The 16,521-nt window shown below is 42.0% G+C and overlaps 1 protein-coding gene and 1 non-coding gene across 7 annotated transcripts in view; both read right to left on the bottom strand.

Annotated features, from left to right (window-relative positions):
* The window catches only part of Pan3 (poly(A) specific ribonuclease subunit PAN3), a 114,205-nt gene that overhangs the window by 51,865 nt on the left and 45,819 nt on the right, over window positions 1–16,521 (bottom strand). For 5 of the 6 annotated variants that reach the window (XM_052168560.1, XM_052168558.1, XM_052168557.1 and 2 more), the window contains one exon: window positions 2,200–2,347. In XM_052168560.1, the coding sequence (XP_052024520.1) occupies window positions 2,200–2,347 (148 nt within the window). Of the gene's footprint in view, window positions 1–2,199; window positions 2,348–16,521 lie in introns of those variants that run through there. The other variant, XM_052168563.1, reaches the window with a different exon arrangement.
* Window positions 11,849–11,989, bottom strand: LOC127673455 (small nucleolar RNA SNORA48). The gene has a single exon (XR_007975184.1). It is a non-coding gene; the product is annotated as a small nucleolar RNA SNORA48 (small nucleolar RNA).

Below are 16,521 nucleotides of genomic sequence, written 5' to 3' on the forward strand. Positions count from 1 at the left end.
AAAAAGGGTAATTTTATAAAGTCAGCAAATAGTTTTTATGCTTAAAATAAATTACTTTCGTGACACAAAAGCAATAAACTGTCATTTCATAAACTTGGCACCTTCAAAACTTCCTAAAAATCAGTTCAGGAAAACCTTTGCTAATAGAACATTCTCTAAACCTGCTATAAAAAGTATCCTTAGCCAGGCGGTGGTGGCATACACCTTTAATCCCAGCCCTTGGGAGATGGAGGCAGGTGGATTTCTGAGTTTGAGGCCAGCCTGGTCTACAGAGTGAGTTCCAGGACAGCCAGGGCTACACAGAGAAACCCTGTCTCGAAAAAAAAACAAAATCCAAAAAAAAAAAAACAAAGCAAAACTACTATTCCTAGCTGGGCGGTGGTGGCGCACGCCTTTAATCCCAGCACTTGGGAGGCAGAGGCAGAGTTTCTGAGTTTGAGGCCAGCCTGGTCTACAGAGTAAGTTCTAGGACAGCCAAGGCTATACAGAGAAACCCTGTCTTGAAAAACCAAAAATTATTCTTATTAGACTGTACTTGAAAAGTTAATTTTGAGAATTAGACTGTACTTGAAAAGTTAATTTTGAGAAAGGCATTAACTAATGATTCTTAATTTTTGAAAGGCTATGAACTTCTGATAATAGAACCTGTGACCATAATGCCCACTTACAAATAAAAACTATGAATAATTGTAGGGGTTCCAAAAGCCCAAGCTAATCCTCATCCTTAAATCTGTGAAGCATAACCCAGGACACTTAAAATCGCAGCGCATGCTCATAGGTCCAATGTGCACACAACAATGAAGACATCAGATATCAGATTATAACCAAATACACAATTTCCAGAGCCTCAAAAATATTTGTGGGAGAAAAGTACTAGAATTGAAGGGATTTTAAAATTATGTTCTGAAAGAAAAGCACACCTCAGTTTTTCTTTTCTCAAGAATTAAGTTATTAACAAGGTGGCAGGAGAAGGAAAAGTATTAATAAATGTGCTTTGCCATCCCAGGACTTCTGCAAAGTATCCAGCTTAGACAACTATCATCTGAACAAGCACTCCTAACACAATAGCTGCTAAAGTCAAGAATTTATCTGTTATGATACCCTGACCTATACCCAACAGCCCCAGAGAAAATGGTTATGTCACTAATAGGAAGCAGAGTGACTATTCTAGCATAGTTATGCAGGACAGTAAGTTAAAATTAATTCACCCTAGAGGCTCTGGTTCAACCTTTTGTAACTAACTGCAACTAGATGTCATCTACAAAGTTTGTGCTTAAAAACTGCTAATTGGGTTATTAAAACACAATGCTTTAAATAAATAAGTGTGAGATTGGGGGGGGGGGGGCTGTGGACTGGACATGGCTGCACCAATGCCACTCAACATGGACCCTCTACAACAGTGCCTACAAGTTACTAGAAAGCTTCAATTCCACAAATCTGTTGGGGGATCTTTTCTAAGCCAAATGGTTTTAAATTTTAAATTCCTTGTAATATTCTCACCTCCTCATTTAGAAAGGCCTTTGCAGGGAGCATGATACTGAACCCTGCAGCCCTAACACATGTGAAGCCTGGATTCCTTACAAGGGCAACCCTCACGTAGTCTCATCAACTATGTGCATACAATGTTTATTTCTGATACAAGGCATTAACTAAAAAATGTTTTATGATTAGCTCATTACTGTTGATTCTTTATCAAAACATAATTTATGAAGCTACGTGGAAGCACAGAAACCTCTTTAAGAATTTCTAGATGAATACCTGACTGATTACAAAAGATTATGCTTTTGTAAGTGACGTGAATCCACCTCCTGAGGAGGCTTACATTCACTTCTACACTACTAGACATTCAGTTCTGACACCACATTCCAGGGCAGAGAATGTTTGCTAACTGAATTACAAAGACCACAAGAGAAGCCATGGGAAGGAACCAAATGGAAGGAGCAGTGGCAAGAAAGTGGGCAAGTGTGAGGAAAGCAGGAAAGGAGGGGGCAGGGCTGATAACCCCCTAGCAACAAAAGCTTGGTATTCCAGCTCTGAGTTACTCCAGGCTGAGAGGCTAAGACAGATGCTCTTTGTTGCAAAGTGAATCAATCAATTATACAATTTCAGTTCTAATAAAATAAAAACAAAAACAAACAAAAAACCCACAATGCTTACAGATCTGATACCTGAAACTCACTAGAAAGTTACTCAACTTACCTGGTGCTAATCCAGCAGTAGCAGGACTTCCCATGGATGGGTGAGAGAAAACTTGAGAGAAGGCAGACATATTTGACTGGGACACGTTACTCAGCCTGGAGGTTGATCCTCCTTTAGGTATAAATTCGCTTGCAGTAGGATTTGGTGTCTATTTGAAAATCAAATATAGGAAGTTAACACACTTTTGGCCCCCAAAAGACATTTGACCCTACTAGGTATTACTCTTCAGTATTTTACTCACTAAAAATTTTTAATCAAAGAGTTCAAAGCCTTTTAGTTTCAACACTTTAGTATAATTAACTTTCTTAGTGGAAATCTGATAATCATATCTGAGGTAAAAATGTTTGTGTGAAGAATTTAAACCTCCATAAAACGTAAAATGTGCATGCATCATTTCTAAATCATCCTTATACATTTTTGACAACTGGAGGTTGAGGTTACTTCAAACCTGAGGAACAACTTTCAAAGTCTATCTTTAAACCACTTCCCAGGATAAGGATCAAAAGTGTCTTTCTTTCTAAATTAATCACTTCCTTTATTGTAAGAACAAACATTTCCCCAATACAGTATTATGCAAAGTCAAGAAAACACTTAAGGCAAACATAAGAAGCAAGGACAAGAAAACCAGAATGTGAACTGTGAAGGCCCTGCAGTGTGGCACCAGTGTCCACAGCGTGCGCTCACCATGTGAGAGAACACCGGCAACCCTTTCACAGCGGCACTATCATACAACTACTTACATAGTCACTTTTGGCTTTAAGGACTACTAAAAATTATGACACTGTGTATTAAGTTCATAAAGCCTGTTTCTGTCCATTTGGAATTCCCACAAAATAGAAAAATAAAAAGATGAACTAATTATTATAAAGCCTACCACAACTTTCTTATTTGATATAAATGATGTAAGTGTTCAAAGTAATAGATCAGAAAAGGAATAAGCCACAGGTTAAACAAACTGAAAACTTTAAAATAATGTTACTGGTAACTAAACATAACCTATCTTAACTTGAGCTACCCTTCAGTTAGCTTACTGTGAACATCCTGGAAGAACAGTGAAGTGCTTCCCATGCCACATCTAAGACTTGAAATTCTGAAAGGAATAGCTGGACCTAGTCCAAGACATGTTTTCCAAAAAAAAATTCCCTTTTTAATAACACAAAGGTATTAAGGAAAGAAAAATCTCCAAAACTGAAGATTTGGTGTATTCATGAAGTGGATGGACCAAACTTCTACAAAAGAAAGTTGGTGCAGCGCCTCCCAGTCACAGGAGGCAGATAACAACTAAGAGGCAACAAGCATCGCAGCCCCAGTGTGCACCCGTCAACCCCAAATCTATTTTAAAAGAGGGGCAAAAGGAAAGCTACCTGACATCTTATGTAGGAGTCCAGAATGCACCAGACCTAGTGCCTCATGCCTTGAATCCCAACGCGGGGGAGGCGGGGGCAGGGGCGGGAGCAGGGGCGGGGCGGGGGGCGGAGGCGGGGGCAGGGGCGGAGGCAGGGGCAGGGGCGGAAGCAGGGGCAGGGGCAGGTAAACTTTGAGGTGAGGGGCTAGCATGCTTTACAGGGAGAATCACAGGACAGCCACGGGTATACAAAGAAACACCATGCCTCAAAAAACCAAAAGTGGGAGGAAGAAAGTACAAAATGGCTAAGAAAGATGGCAACTTCAGAATTACAAATTTATTGGAAGAGACAATAAAATTAGATAGGAAAATTCCTAAAAATTAAAAATCACCCTCTCCATTATGCTGTAATTATACTGATCAAAATAAACTACCAGATTTCGAAGTTGAGTTTCTCCAATTTATCCATTTTTACTTCTTTCTAAAGCCTGTATTTTCTGTCTATGTTGGAAAAGGAAGGTGTTTGTACTTCTTAGGAGAGTAAATGCTTCTGTGTGGGAAAGTCAATATCTGCTGTTTGACTCAGTCACACCTTATTTCTAAAATGGCTTCTCACTGGACCTAGGATTCACTGATATAACGTAAATGGGCTGGCCATTTACCTCAGGAATCCTATCATTCTAGAACCCTGGCAATGGGATTACAAAAGCCTGTCATTACCCCCTGGCAATTGTGTGGGAGCTGAGGATCCAAACTTCACCAATCAAGCCATCCCCCAGCCCCATGAAAGCCTATTTTTAAGGGTCCCTATAAGAAACAAAATGGAGAAGGTTCAATGTGCTTACAACAGTCATCCATGAAAGGGCCCCAAACTCATTATAATACAAGTTATTAAAATTAACGTATCTTAAAGTTAACACACTAAACTGCAACCAACCACTGAAACCTGTTTCAACTGTTAAACGGGTGAAAAGGTCCTAAAATCTTTATTTTTACTGTTCCTCCTCTTGAGTAGGTGGCTTGTGAGTTTGTTTAACTGTGAGCACTTGAGCTCAGAAATAATGAACTCAAAAGAACACAGGAATAAACACATGGGGGCTACTGACAGATCCTGTTAGGCAGGACAGAAAAGCTTCACGTCCTTTAACTCATGCTATTGTCATGACAACGCTCAGGAAGTCAGTCAATATAATAAAAGGATACATTCAGGATAGTGAAAATGTGACACCCAAACACAATAAAGCTGCATGGCTTTAGTAAAGGAAAACCCAGGAAATCAAAGTAAATGGATGGAATTTCAAATTATGCTGACCTAGGTAACCCCAAATCGGAAAGACAAAGGCCCCAAGTTCTTGCCCATATGTGGGTCCTCACATGGGATCTTTAGACTTCAGTGTTTAACTTGGAAACCAGGAAACTAGGAGGGGACCACTGGGAATATGAGAGTGGAAAAGTTTTAAAGGAGGCAGGGTAATAGAATCCGAGTGACAGGAAGGTGTGGGGGAGAGGGGTGAGAAGACAGAGGCACGAGATGAGGAAGCAGTAACCAGCACTAAGCAGGCTGGAGGAATGGATGTGGAAACCTATTCTATAAACTTTCAGATGCACTCCTTCCCGCCCTGCCCCCCACACACCCCAAGATGAATTTATAACTAGTCCTTCTACTTGGGGAACAGTCCTCCTGCTCCCAAAAACCACATTTTGCCAAATGGGCCCAATGCCACGTCTGAGATTTTTGCCCCTCAAGTTGTTGCTCAAGGGTGTTTGGAGTTCCCCAGAACAATACAGGCTATTCCCACTGCCCTTGGCCACCCACCAGAACTGATAGTTAAGCCCCTATTGCTGAAGACAGCACACATTTTAGTCACAGGACAGAAAAATCAAGCTAGAACTGACCTAGAAGGTAGTATGTAGGGTGCTGGGGAAGAAAAAATCATCCAAAGTCTTACCCCACAAAGGATCCTGCATGTTACAATAACTAGCCTGGAAAGATATGCCCATGAGTACAACAGCAGAGTAGCATGAAGGTTATGGAATAGTTGCTTTCTGATTGGCTATATGGTTCAGTCCCCAGGAGAAAAATCCATGCTAGGTACTGTAGATCTGGTCAAGGACTATGGCTATGGGGCTTATAGTCCCCAGAGGTGAACTTACTATATCGATACAGTATTAAACTGCTCTCTAAATGAGTATCCCTAGCTGCAGATTAGTGATGCTCTTAGCCTTCAGAAAAGCATCTCTTGTGTAGTGGATGTAATGTGATTAACACATAAACTCAGAACTGCACAAAGTGCAGCAAAAAAGTGACAATAGAGCACTCGGCTATAAATGAGAAAACGCTTTCATAAAACCTCCTCTTCATCTGAGAGTCAAGAACAGGGGATGGAGAAGACTGGAGAGAAATACTATCTTCTGGACAACACAGAACCAACTCAGACTCAGGACCTCACCGTAGCTGTGGTGACCTATATGGGGTTCACAAGCCCCAGCCCTGGCTGAGGACCTATGGATAACTGACGACTGCTGCAAGTGGAAGAATCTACTGCAGGAATGTGCTTCAGTGAGTGTGCCGGACACACATTTGTATACTGAGAGCAAAAAACTGGACTCACTGGATAATTTAAAAAAAAAAAGATTTTTTAAAAGATTTAATTCTTTTTTAAAGATTTACTACTTAAGTCTATTTAAAATATTAAGTTTCTTCCTTTGAATATTAGGGGGAAATCCGAAAGTACAAACATCTAAACTTTTTTGTATTCAAGTAATTACAGCTAGGTGGTAGTGTCTCATACCTTTAATCCCAGTACTTGGGACACAGTGGCAGGTGGAGTGGATCTCTAAGTTGGAGCCACTCTGATCTACAGTGAGTTCTAGGACAGTCAAGGCTACAAAGAAACACTGTCTCAAAAACAAGCAAACAAACAAACAAACGGGGAAGGGGTAGGGGTTAGTGGGGAGATAATTATAAAGTCCATTTCTAGGTAGGTGTGGTGACACGCACATGATTAGCTTGAAGCTACAGAGCTAGTTCCAGGCCAGGCATGGATACATAATAAGACCCCGCAGCAGATATTGTCCACTTCATCTCCCTAAATTCCTGTGTGTGTGTGTGTCTTTTGTTTTTACCTGTGTGTAAGTAGGTGAAGAAGGTGACATCAGGGTGGGTGCCAGCAGAGGCTGGAGCATTAGCTCCTGGAGGCAGAATCACAGGTGGCTGTGGGCTGCCCCACATGGGTACTGGGACTTGTACCTTAGCACTTTATAAAAGCAGTAAGTGCTCTTAATCACTGAGGCATCTCTCCAACCCTGCTCCACCCCCCAATTTTCTTTTTCCTATTCATTTCTGCTCTGAGTTTGCTTTTTTTGGGTGTGACTTACCATTTTCCTCCTAGTTTTTAAGGCTGAAGCTATAATCACTTATTGTAAAAACCCATCTTTCCTAACAGACGTTTATTTTAGTAAACTCCCCAATTATTACCAACTGGCATCCTGTATCTTTTGATATATGTTTATTCAGTTTGAAATATTGTCCAATTTCTTTTTATTTCTCCTTTGACCCCTAATTAATCAAAAATATGTCACGGATTTCTGATTCCACTATGGTCAGATCCTATTTCATGATTTGAGTTCCTTTACCTTTATTGAGATTTGTAGACTAATCCAGAATTGGTCTTTATCTTGGTCTTGGTCTTTATATACATACATGTGCTTGACTGTTGCCAGGCAGAATATTCTGTAAATGCTAATTAGGTCAACTTGGTTTTAACTCTCTTATCTCTTACTGCCTTCTTATAAAATGAGAAAACAGCCTTAAGATCTCTATCATTAAAAAATAAATAAATAAATAAAAGATCCCTATCATCTGTTTCTCCTTACAATTCTATCAGGCTTTGTCATCTGTTATTAAGTAAATCAACAATAAAGAATGACATGTCCATCCTTTTTACAGCTAACAGTACACTGCAATACTATAATCTTGGTATTATAACCTTTAGCCCTGTCATTTTAGGCTCCAAAGTCTAGCTTGAACCACATAATCTTCTCACATATATCTAATGTAGGTTTCTTTTTGTATGTCTATGCCGAATGTGTGTGATATATCTATAAGGGCAGGGGACTAGGGTGGACATACCCACGTGCAGCCCAGAAGACATGTAGGGACTCTTCCTTCCTCTACTGCTCTAAAATGAAATGTTCTCACTGAACCTGGAGCTCATTGTTTTCAGTCAGGCTGGCCAGCATCAGACCTTTCCCATTCACCCAGTGTTGGGGCTGCAGGCAAGTACTTTTTTTATGTAGGGGCTTGAGGATATGACCTCGGGTCCTCGTGCTTACACAGCAGGCACTCTTTACAAACAGTGCCAACATCCCTAGTGTCTCTCTAAAGCAAGCTTCTTACTAGCATCATTATAGATTTAAAATCCAGTCTGAAACACTGTCCATTACTGTAATGTTCATACAATGTAGATTTAATACTGTTAGAAATAGGGTTGGGTTTAAAGCCATCGCCTGACTTCTGGTTCCATCTGAGCAGCCCCCATCCTGACCCCAAGTATTTTTTCATTTAACTCTTGAAGAATTAAGCTAAAATTCTGTTCTACTGTTGTAGTAATTCCCTCAGGTTTTAACCTATCCTTAGATTTTCACAAACCGTCATAACTAAACACTAGACACTACAAACAGAAATCCATTTTCTAAGTCTCACAAGCTAGACATCCAAGATCAAGGTGGTACCTACCACCAGAGATTCTTCCTGAGGCTCTCTCTTCTAGACAGCTGCTTTCTCACTATATCTCCCTAGATCTTTACTCTGTACATCAGATCCCTGGTATTCATCCCTTTATTATAAGACTAACAGACACTGGCTTAGGGTTTCACCCTAACTCATTTAGCCTTAATAATCCCCGAGAGGCCTCATCTCCACATATAGTCATGTGAGGAGTTAGGTGTCAGTATATATGAATGGAGGATAGAGGGACATAATTCAGTCCATAACACTATCATCCAGCTCAATTAATATCTCAGATATAACAGAAGGAAAGTATCATTTCCACTTCCCCTTTCAGACTTTTATTTTGAACAGCCGACTGTGTTTCAAAAAGAAATGAGCTGTTTTTTTCTTATAATTTACTCACACTATTTTTGCATCTGGTGCAGGAATTTAGATATGTATAGAGAAGGGAAACCATGGGGATTTACTTCTGTCTAAAATACTTACTTCAGTATTAAAATATATCTGGTGTTAAATGTTTTGGTTTACTTGTTTGATTTTACTCCCAGGACAGCGGGAGGAGGTCTGGCTCTGTAGCCCGGGTCGGCGTCCTACCCACAATCTCACTCCCTAACTCTATGTTGGGGCTACAGGCCTTGACTCTTCCACTTTTAGGTGTCTAACCAAAAAAAAAAACAAAAAAACAAAAAACAAACAAACAAAAAAAAAATCTCGTTTGTGTTTGCAGGCCAGGGCTTGCACATACTAAACAGGGCTCTACAACTGGATCCCACTTGCTGTTGCCAAAGGCAACAGCTTACAAGACCATAGCACATCTCCAAAATCATAGAATTAGGCCTAATGTAATCATTTTAAACTAAACTACACATCTAAATTAAGTTTCACCAAGTTTTACGTGTGTTCATTTGTCTACATTTTCATAGTTTTCCCAAATGCAGAACTTTGGTATGGCTTTTTTTTTTTTTTGCTTCCTGTATATTAAAGATACCATTATACTATCTGAGCTACGTGTGGTAGCACACACCTTTAATCCCAACACTCAGGAGGCAGGAAGAAGAATTCTTTCTCCAAATTGGAGGCCAGTCTGACCTATGTAATGAATTCCAGGACAGCCAGGGATGCATACTAAAGAGACCCTTTCTCATATCAAATGGGGGGAAAATGCTGCTGCCCTGACAGTCTGCATTATTCCACTTCAGAGAGAAAGATGCTACCTGCACACAAAGCTGTGCCCCAGCACTGTCAGTCTGGTACAGCTTAGTGGCCTTTGTTTACCTTTCTGTGAGCTGTGGTTCTGGGCTAACTTCATCTACAGGCTTTTTATCGGCTTCAGAAAATGCTTGCCCATTAATTCTCAAAATGTTTTTTTCTTTAAAACTCCATCTCCAAGTATGTTAAAGCAGCTGATGGTGCCTCATACTTCTTTTTTTTATTTTTTAAATATATACGGTCTTGTCTTTAAGTCCATTCTTCTATAAACTCCAACCGCACATCATTCCTGTCCAATTTCTCTCCAATTTTTACTGATTTGTTGTTGAGTTTCACACCATGTATGCATTCTCACTCTTCTCCCTGTTCCCTCATATCAACCCTTCCAACCTTGCAACTTACCCACAAAATAAAAGACTCACAAACAATAAAAAACCAACAACAAAGCACAGAAACCATCTCATCATGGAAGCTATAGTATGTCCCAGTGTGTCCCACAGTATATCCATCTGTCCGCACATCTTCACTTGTAAACGTTCGTTGGAATGAGTCATTGGTCTGGTTCGAAATCTCTGGTTCTGTGACAACATCAATACTGGATCCTTATAGGAGCTCCTCCTAGCTATCCTATTGTTGCCCAATGTCGTGAAGATCCTGCAGCTTTGGAATAGCACAAATCTGAACAGTTTGCAGATCATAGAGATTTTGGGGTGAGCCAATTAATTCAGAGCCCTGGATCTGGGCCTGGGTGGTAGCGATCCTGGTCAGGCTGACAGCTCTCCCTCCACACAACCAGGGTAGGCTCTCTACCACTGCTCTCTCTGGCTAAGTCACTAATGCCGCCATCACACTTGACAGGAGACAGTCACCTCTCCTGTTCTCATGCCCTCAAGGCCAGCTCACTGGCACCCACACCTCCAGAGCCAGCTCCACTGTGTTGCCAAGTCAAGGTGTGGAGCATACTCTTCCAAACGCTGTAGCCTTCTCTCCTGCTCTTTCTTTCACCTTTGGGACTGGCTCACCCATGCCTTCACCTCCAGGGCAACTCCACTGTGTTACCCACCCAAGCCAGGTGCAGGGCCAGCTCTCCCTGGTGCGACAGCCAGGAGAGGAGGCAACAACAGTGCTCCTGCTCTCACTCCCACAATCATGCCACCTCCTGGCTAACCAGTGGCAGGGCCAGTTCTACTGTGCAGCTAGATGAGGGGCAGGGCCCACCCACTCTTCTGAGTGCTGCACACAGCAAGAAACAGGGCCAGCTCACCCACTCTCATAACCTCAGTGCCAGTTCTCCTGATTGCCACAGGTGATGGGGGAGCGGCATCGCCCCCACACCCATGCCACCTCATGAGTGGCAATGCCAGCTCTCCCTCTGGGTTGGTTCACCCGCATCCCCTCAACCAGTCAACCCTACTGTGTTGTACTTGGCTGTACACACTCTAGGGACAGGGACAGCTCACCCACTCTCATAACCCTAGGGTCAGCTCTATCAAATGCCTCAGATGGCTAGGGGTTACAGGGGAGGAAATTCCTCTCCCACAGGGAGCCTCACAACAGAGGCGTGCTGGAGCCAGCTCTCCTTACTCTCACCCTCACGCTGGCTTACCTATGCCCCCATCACTAGGGTCAGCTCTCCCCAGTGCAGCAGAGAGGCAGAGACTCTTTGGGCAGCTTTTCCCAACACACACACATACACATACACATCCCAACTCTGTGCCCATGCCACCCAATGGCAGACAAGCAACAGGGCTAGTTTACCTAGAACCCTGACACCAGGGCCAGCTCCACTGTGCTGCCTGGGTGAGGTGCAGGTCCCAATCTCCCACGGTAAGAGATGGGGTCAGTTCTTCAGAGAGCTGCATCCAGTGAAGAAGCCAGTTAGGCAAAGCCCCTAGATATCCATGTGGTCCCCAGCAGCTGCCCCATGTGGTCTCTAGTGGAGATATGAGCCATGGACATTGACAGTGACCCCTGCCACTGCATAGCCACAGACATGGCCCTCAGTGGCAACTTGAGCTGGGACATCACCATGGCCCCAGTTGGCGGGTCTGGGCCCTCACAACAGGCTCCTCCTCCATCCTGGAGTCTCCAGTTCCATCATAAGGCTCAAGCTGTTCCACTCCTCTTCCTCCCCCATGCCACCAGATACCTGCACATTGTGATGGTTGCCACTACAGGCTGGCTGCAGCTGGTGGGCCCCCGGTCACATCCTCCATCTGTGCTGTGTAGTATGACAACAAGCAGATGTCTATGGCCCGCCTGTGCTGTGCACTGGAGTGCAGGTCTGAGGGTGGCATGACAGTTCATAGGTCTCTCAGTCTTCCTCCTAAGCTGGGCTGCCTGCATTTGATTTGGTTTGAGTTTTGTGAGTCCCAGGCATAACACGACACTGGCCACCAAGCCAGGCATCAAGCTAGGATGAGCAAAGGCCTGCCATCTGCTTTCCCTGACTGATAGAAGAGCACCACTGCCAATAAGGTGTCTCTTTGCCCATTTCTGGGGTGGGATGAGCAGGTTGTCCAATCTCTTTTTCACTCCAGACACTAGCTTTAACTTCCAAAACTTTGCCAGGCGGTGGCGCACGCCTGTAATCCCAGCACTCTGGGAGGCAGAGGCAGGCAGATTTCTGAATTCGAGGCCAGCCTGGTCTACAGAGGGAGTTCCAGGACAGCCAGGGCTACACAGAGAAACCCTGTCTCTAAAAAACCTAATCCACCACCCCCCAAAAAAAACAAAACAAAAGAAAAAAACACTTCTAAAACTTTTACTTCCTTATGTAGAAGTTTAACTCATCTTCCATATCTGTACTGCCATGTTTGTCTTCCCTCTAGCTTTCCAACATTTGAAATGGGATTTAGTAACTATTCTGACATTTTGTTTTGGTAACTTCCTTGGCATCACTTCTGCAAATTTTGATTGTATTTTCTCTGTATGAGTCTTTCTTTCTTTGCCTTTTTGTTTTAATGGACAGAAGATAAAATATTCTTTTATCTTGTCTGGTGCTATATTCTTAAGACATACTTTTAACTTGTGTTACCTGTTGTGCTTAAATTGCTTAATATGTAGTTAGACAGGTCCTTTCAAGTCATGCTTTAAACCTGACTAGTGGACCTCATTAGTGGCCATTCACTCTAAGCCCAACTTGGTCCCAGGACTGTGGTGAATGCCCTTACCCAGTCAATACTTTGTGAATTAACAAATCTTCCTATGCTGTCTGGTGGAAACAAGGCAACAGGCAAGCCCTGAAAAGTATTCTTTTGAGTACATGGCAGGTAGGGAGGGGAGCTGGGGAATTCTGCCGTGCCAAACTGATCTTTAAAAGCATAAAAAGATGAAGCCTTGAACATGATCTATTCAGGGCCACTCACAGTCTTTGGTTTTTAGAAGTAAAACACACAAAAAAGTAACAGAGTAAATAGAAAAGAGAAGTCAAGGCTAACCAAAGCCTGCACAGTGCCATGACATGTTTAATGGTTTACTATTTTCCTTGTTTAAAGCATATTCAAATACGGTTAACTTAAGATTATCAAAATATATTAAACTTGTGGATTAGTTGAGCCAAGATTTACCATGTAAGTAAAATGCATGGTGTCTCTTCACAGCAACAGCATAGTAACTAAGTAAGACAGAAGTAACTGACAGGTATTTCTCTCCTGTAGCCCTTCCAACTTTTCCTCAATAAGCTTATATTCACTCTGCTTTAGGAAAAATTTGTCACTAAAATATTAGCAAAAATGTTTCCTCTAGGTTGTGAGAAGGCTGAAGGAATTTTTTAATTTCTCTTTTGTACTCGTCTCACATCCAAATATTTTCAAAAGTATACATACTTTAGAACGTTGTAATCAGTAGTTTAAGATTACAAATCAGAAAGCCACTCAAACCACTCTATTTTATTTGCAGTCTTCCCTAAAGGAGTGGTAGTGAGCCAGCAATCCATATACAGTCGGAACACTTGACATGGGACCAGTAGCCTCACTGTACATACAAGAACTTCACACCTAGGACTGTCATTCTTACTTCAAAGCCTCTGCGGTTACATACATCAATGTACTCCCAGCCCTCCTAAGAGTCACAAAGCATGCCACCTAGGTCATGTCAGAGGGAGCCTCAGTAGTATCCCATCCAGGAAGCCAGTACCCCAAGTAATCAAGAGAAAAATGTCCCATGCAAATACAACTTCTACAGGAACTGTGTGTACATTCTATCCACAACGACTAACAGGTAACCCTATCTGTCCCATTCCACAAAAGAGCACTTTTTCCTAACCAAGTATATTTAATCCACAAAATACATTAAGACTTTCAACTCTTTGCACAATGACATTTTGTTGTAAACCTATACCAAAGAAAAAGTTAACAAAATAGATAAAGCTCTACATTTCTGAACTCACAGACCAAATATGCACCTGGCTAATACTTACTCATAAGGGTTCAAGTCATTCAACAGTACACGAGCAATTCTGAGCACTGGGGCTGGCACTGCAGCACAGACGTAGACACTGTGCTTCAAAGCTCACAGGGCAGAACTCCACAGAGAACACATTCCAAATGGAAGTCTCTATTCCCAAGAGTCCAGACATCCACAACTCTTAACACAAGTACCTACACTGAACTATCTACAATTTGCCTATATGGCTGTAATATAAATAATTAAGTATAGTACAGTTAAGTTCTAGGGGAAAGCAGGTGTCTAATGCTACGACCTCAAACTACAGTGTGGTTTGAATACAAAAGGACAAGCTAGTTAAACCAAGTTGGGCATAAAGGGTACACTACATAATGCCAAAGTCTAAAACAGAGACTCGAAGGCAGGGAAGCCTGAGGGGGCATGGTCTTTCAACAGGCAAGAACATGGGCAGAAGGCCTCAACTTTTCTCCCTAATAATAAACAGATGGGCAAAGATAAGAGGAGCAAGATCAGACAAAAAGGAAGGTCTTTGGGCTGGAGAGATGGCTCAGCGGTTAAGAGCACTGACTGCTCTCCCAGAGGTACTGTGTTCAATTCCCAGCACCCACATGGTGGCTCACAACCATCTGTACTGATATCTGTTGCCCTCTTCTGGTATGTCTGAAGGCAGCTACAGGGTACTCACATAAATAAAATAAATCTTAAAAAAAAAAAGGTACTTAAAAGTAAGAAGGAAGAAGTAAACAGGAAACAAGATAAGAAGCCATCAGTAACAGTAGAGTCTAGAGGAAACCGCAAAGGAGACCAGACTGGACACTGACAGGTATTTATAACCGAGCTAGGCGATGCACAGTTATATATGTGCGTATACAACTGTGCTGAGAGTAAAAACGTGTTTGAGGAAGAATATACTGATACTCAGTTCTATGTTCTGGGCCATACAGGATAAACAGTTCCTATAAATGGCTAATAATACACTACTTAAGGGTGACTTTGGGCCGGACGGTGGTGGAGCACGCCTGTAATCCCAGCACTCTGGGAGGCAGAGGTAGGTGGATTTCTGAGTTCGAGGCCAGCCTGGTCTACAGAGTGAGTTCCAGGACAGCCAGGGCTACACAGAGAAACCCTGTCTTGAAAAAAAACAAAATCCAAAAAAAAAAAAAAAAAAAAACCCAAAATAAATAAATAAATAAAATTTAAAAAACGTGACTTCAGAGGACTAGAAGGATGGATTTGGGAATCAAATGTGACTACATCAGGTAAGTACTAAAGGTGTGTGATCTGCAAAGGGCTCTATGAGGAGGCAAGAGAATCAAGTGGGGCAAGGGAGAAAACACCACTATGTGCGGCTGCACAGGAAAAACTTAACCAAGTCATGTGCCACGTGCATGGCTGCGATCACAGTAAACACATTTTATTTCTCCCTGCCCTACTTGTTGCTCTTCATCGTTGTCACCCTACATAAGAGTAATCATCAGTGACCAGCGCCACACTCAGTCACCACTACACTACTTCACTCGCCCTCTCCTGAAATGACACCAGTGACATTCTACTTCCCTTAGCCTGCTCTTCATTAGCTTTGTATTTGAAAACCCTCGTCTTTTCTTTTTGCCCTGCCCCAAAAGCCTTCTTCCACTCTGACACTAACTCATCTTTCTTCCTCACAGCTGCAGACAGAAAGAATGAGCCCAAAAGAGATACATGTTGCAGATATCGCAGCCAGAAGTGGAGTCAGCTAAGTAAGCCTTCTGCAGCAGCTGAAGACCCAGACACCAGGCATGGAGCTACAGAATGCGGTGTCTGTCCTTCAGCCTTGTGTTGGTCCAGTTTTTCCTGGCTGTGCTCCCATTTCTTATGGTATATTCTATGCTATTGTATGCTGGAAACATATAGTTTGTTTTCTATTTAAAAAAAATAACAGAATTAGGGCTTTTGAACAGTGTTGATATTGCAAACACTACAGGGGCATCTAAAAAAGACAGCTACAGTGTACTTACATATAATAAATAAATAAATCTTAAAAAAATTAACTTTGTTGCTATTTCCTAACTGTAACTTTGCTACTGTGAAGAATTGTAATGTAAAATATCTGAGATGCAGATGGTCTAAGGCTACCCCTATAAAAGGGTCCTTCTGTAAAAAAAAAAAAAAAAAAAAAAAGACCCCCAAAGAGGTGGAGCCCCTAGGTTGAGAGCTGATGCACCACAGGCTCATGTACTCACACTTAGCTCTAGCTAGCCAATGGTACCGTTCAGGAGTGGGAGTTATAGAACCTTTAGTTTAGAAACTGGAGCCTTCAATAAAGGAAATATGTCACTAAGAGCAGGCTTTGAAATTGTATAGCCTCCCCATGTTTCCTGTTCTCTGCTTCCCATGTATGTGGATGAAAATGTTATATGCTTGCCAACTAACATACATGCCCTCCTCACTGTTAATGTACTCTATCCCTCTAGAACCATAAGCCAAAATGAATCCTTTCTTTACTAAATTGCTTTGGGGCATGGTATTTATCACAGCAACAAAAAGGTAATTAATACAAATGCCATTAATTTCTGACCAGTAGGTTGTACATCAAAACTATTTTTAAGTGACTGGTGAAAGTGCAAACTTCCACTCAGGGTTGAAAGAA

Source organism: Apodemus sylvaticus, chromosome 22 (genome assembly GCF_947179515.1).
Source record: "Apodemus sylvaticus chromosome 22, mApoSyl1.1, whole genome shotgun sequence".
Taxonomy (NCBI): domain Eukaryota; kingdom Metazoa; phylum Chordata; class Mammalia; order Rodentia; family Muridae; genus Apodemus; species Apodemus sylvaticus.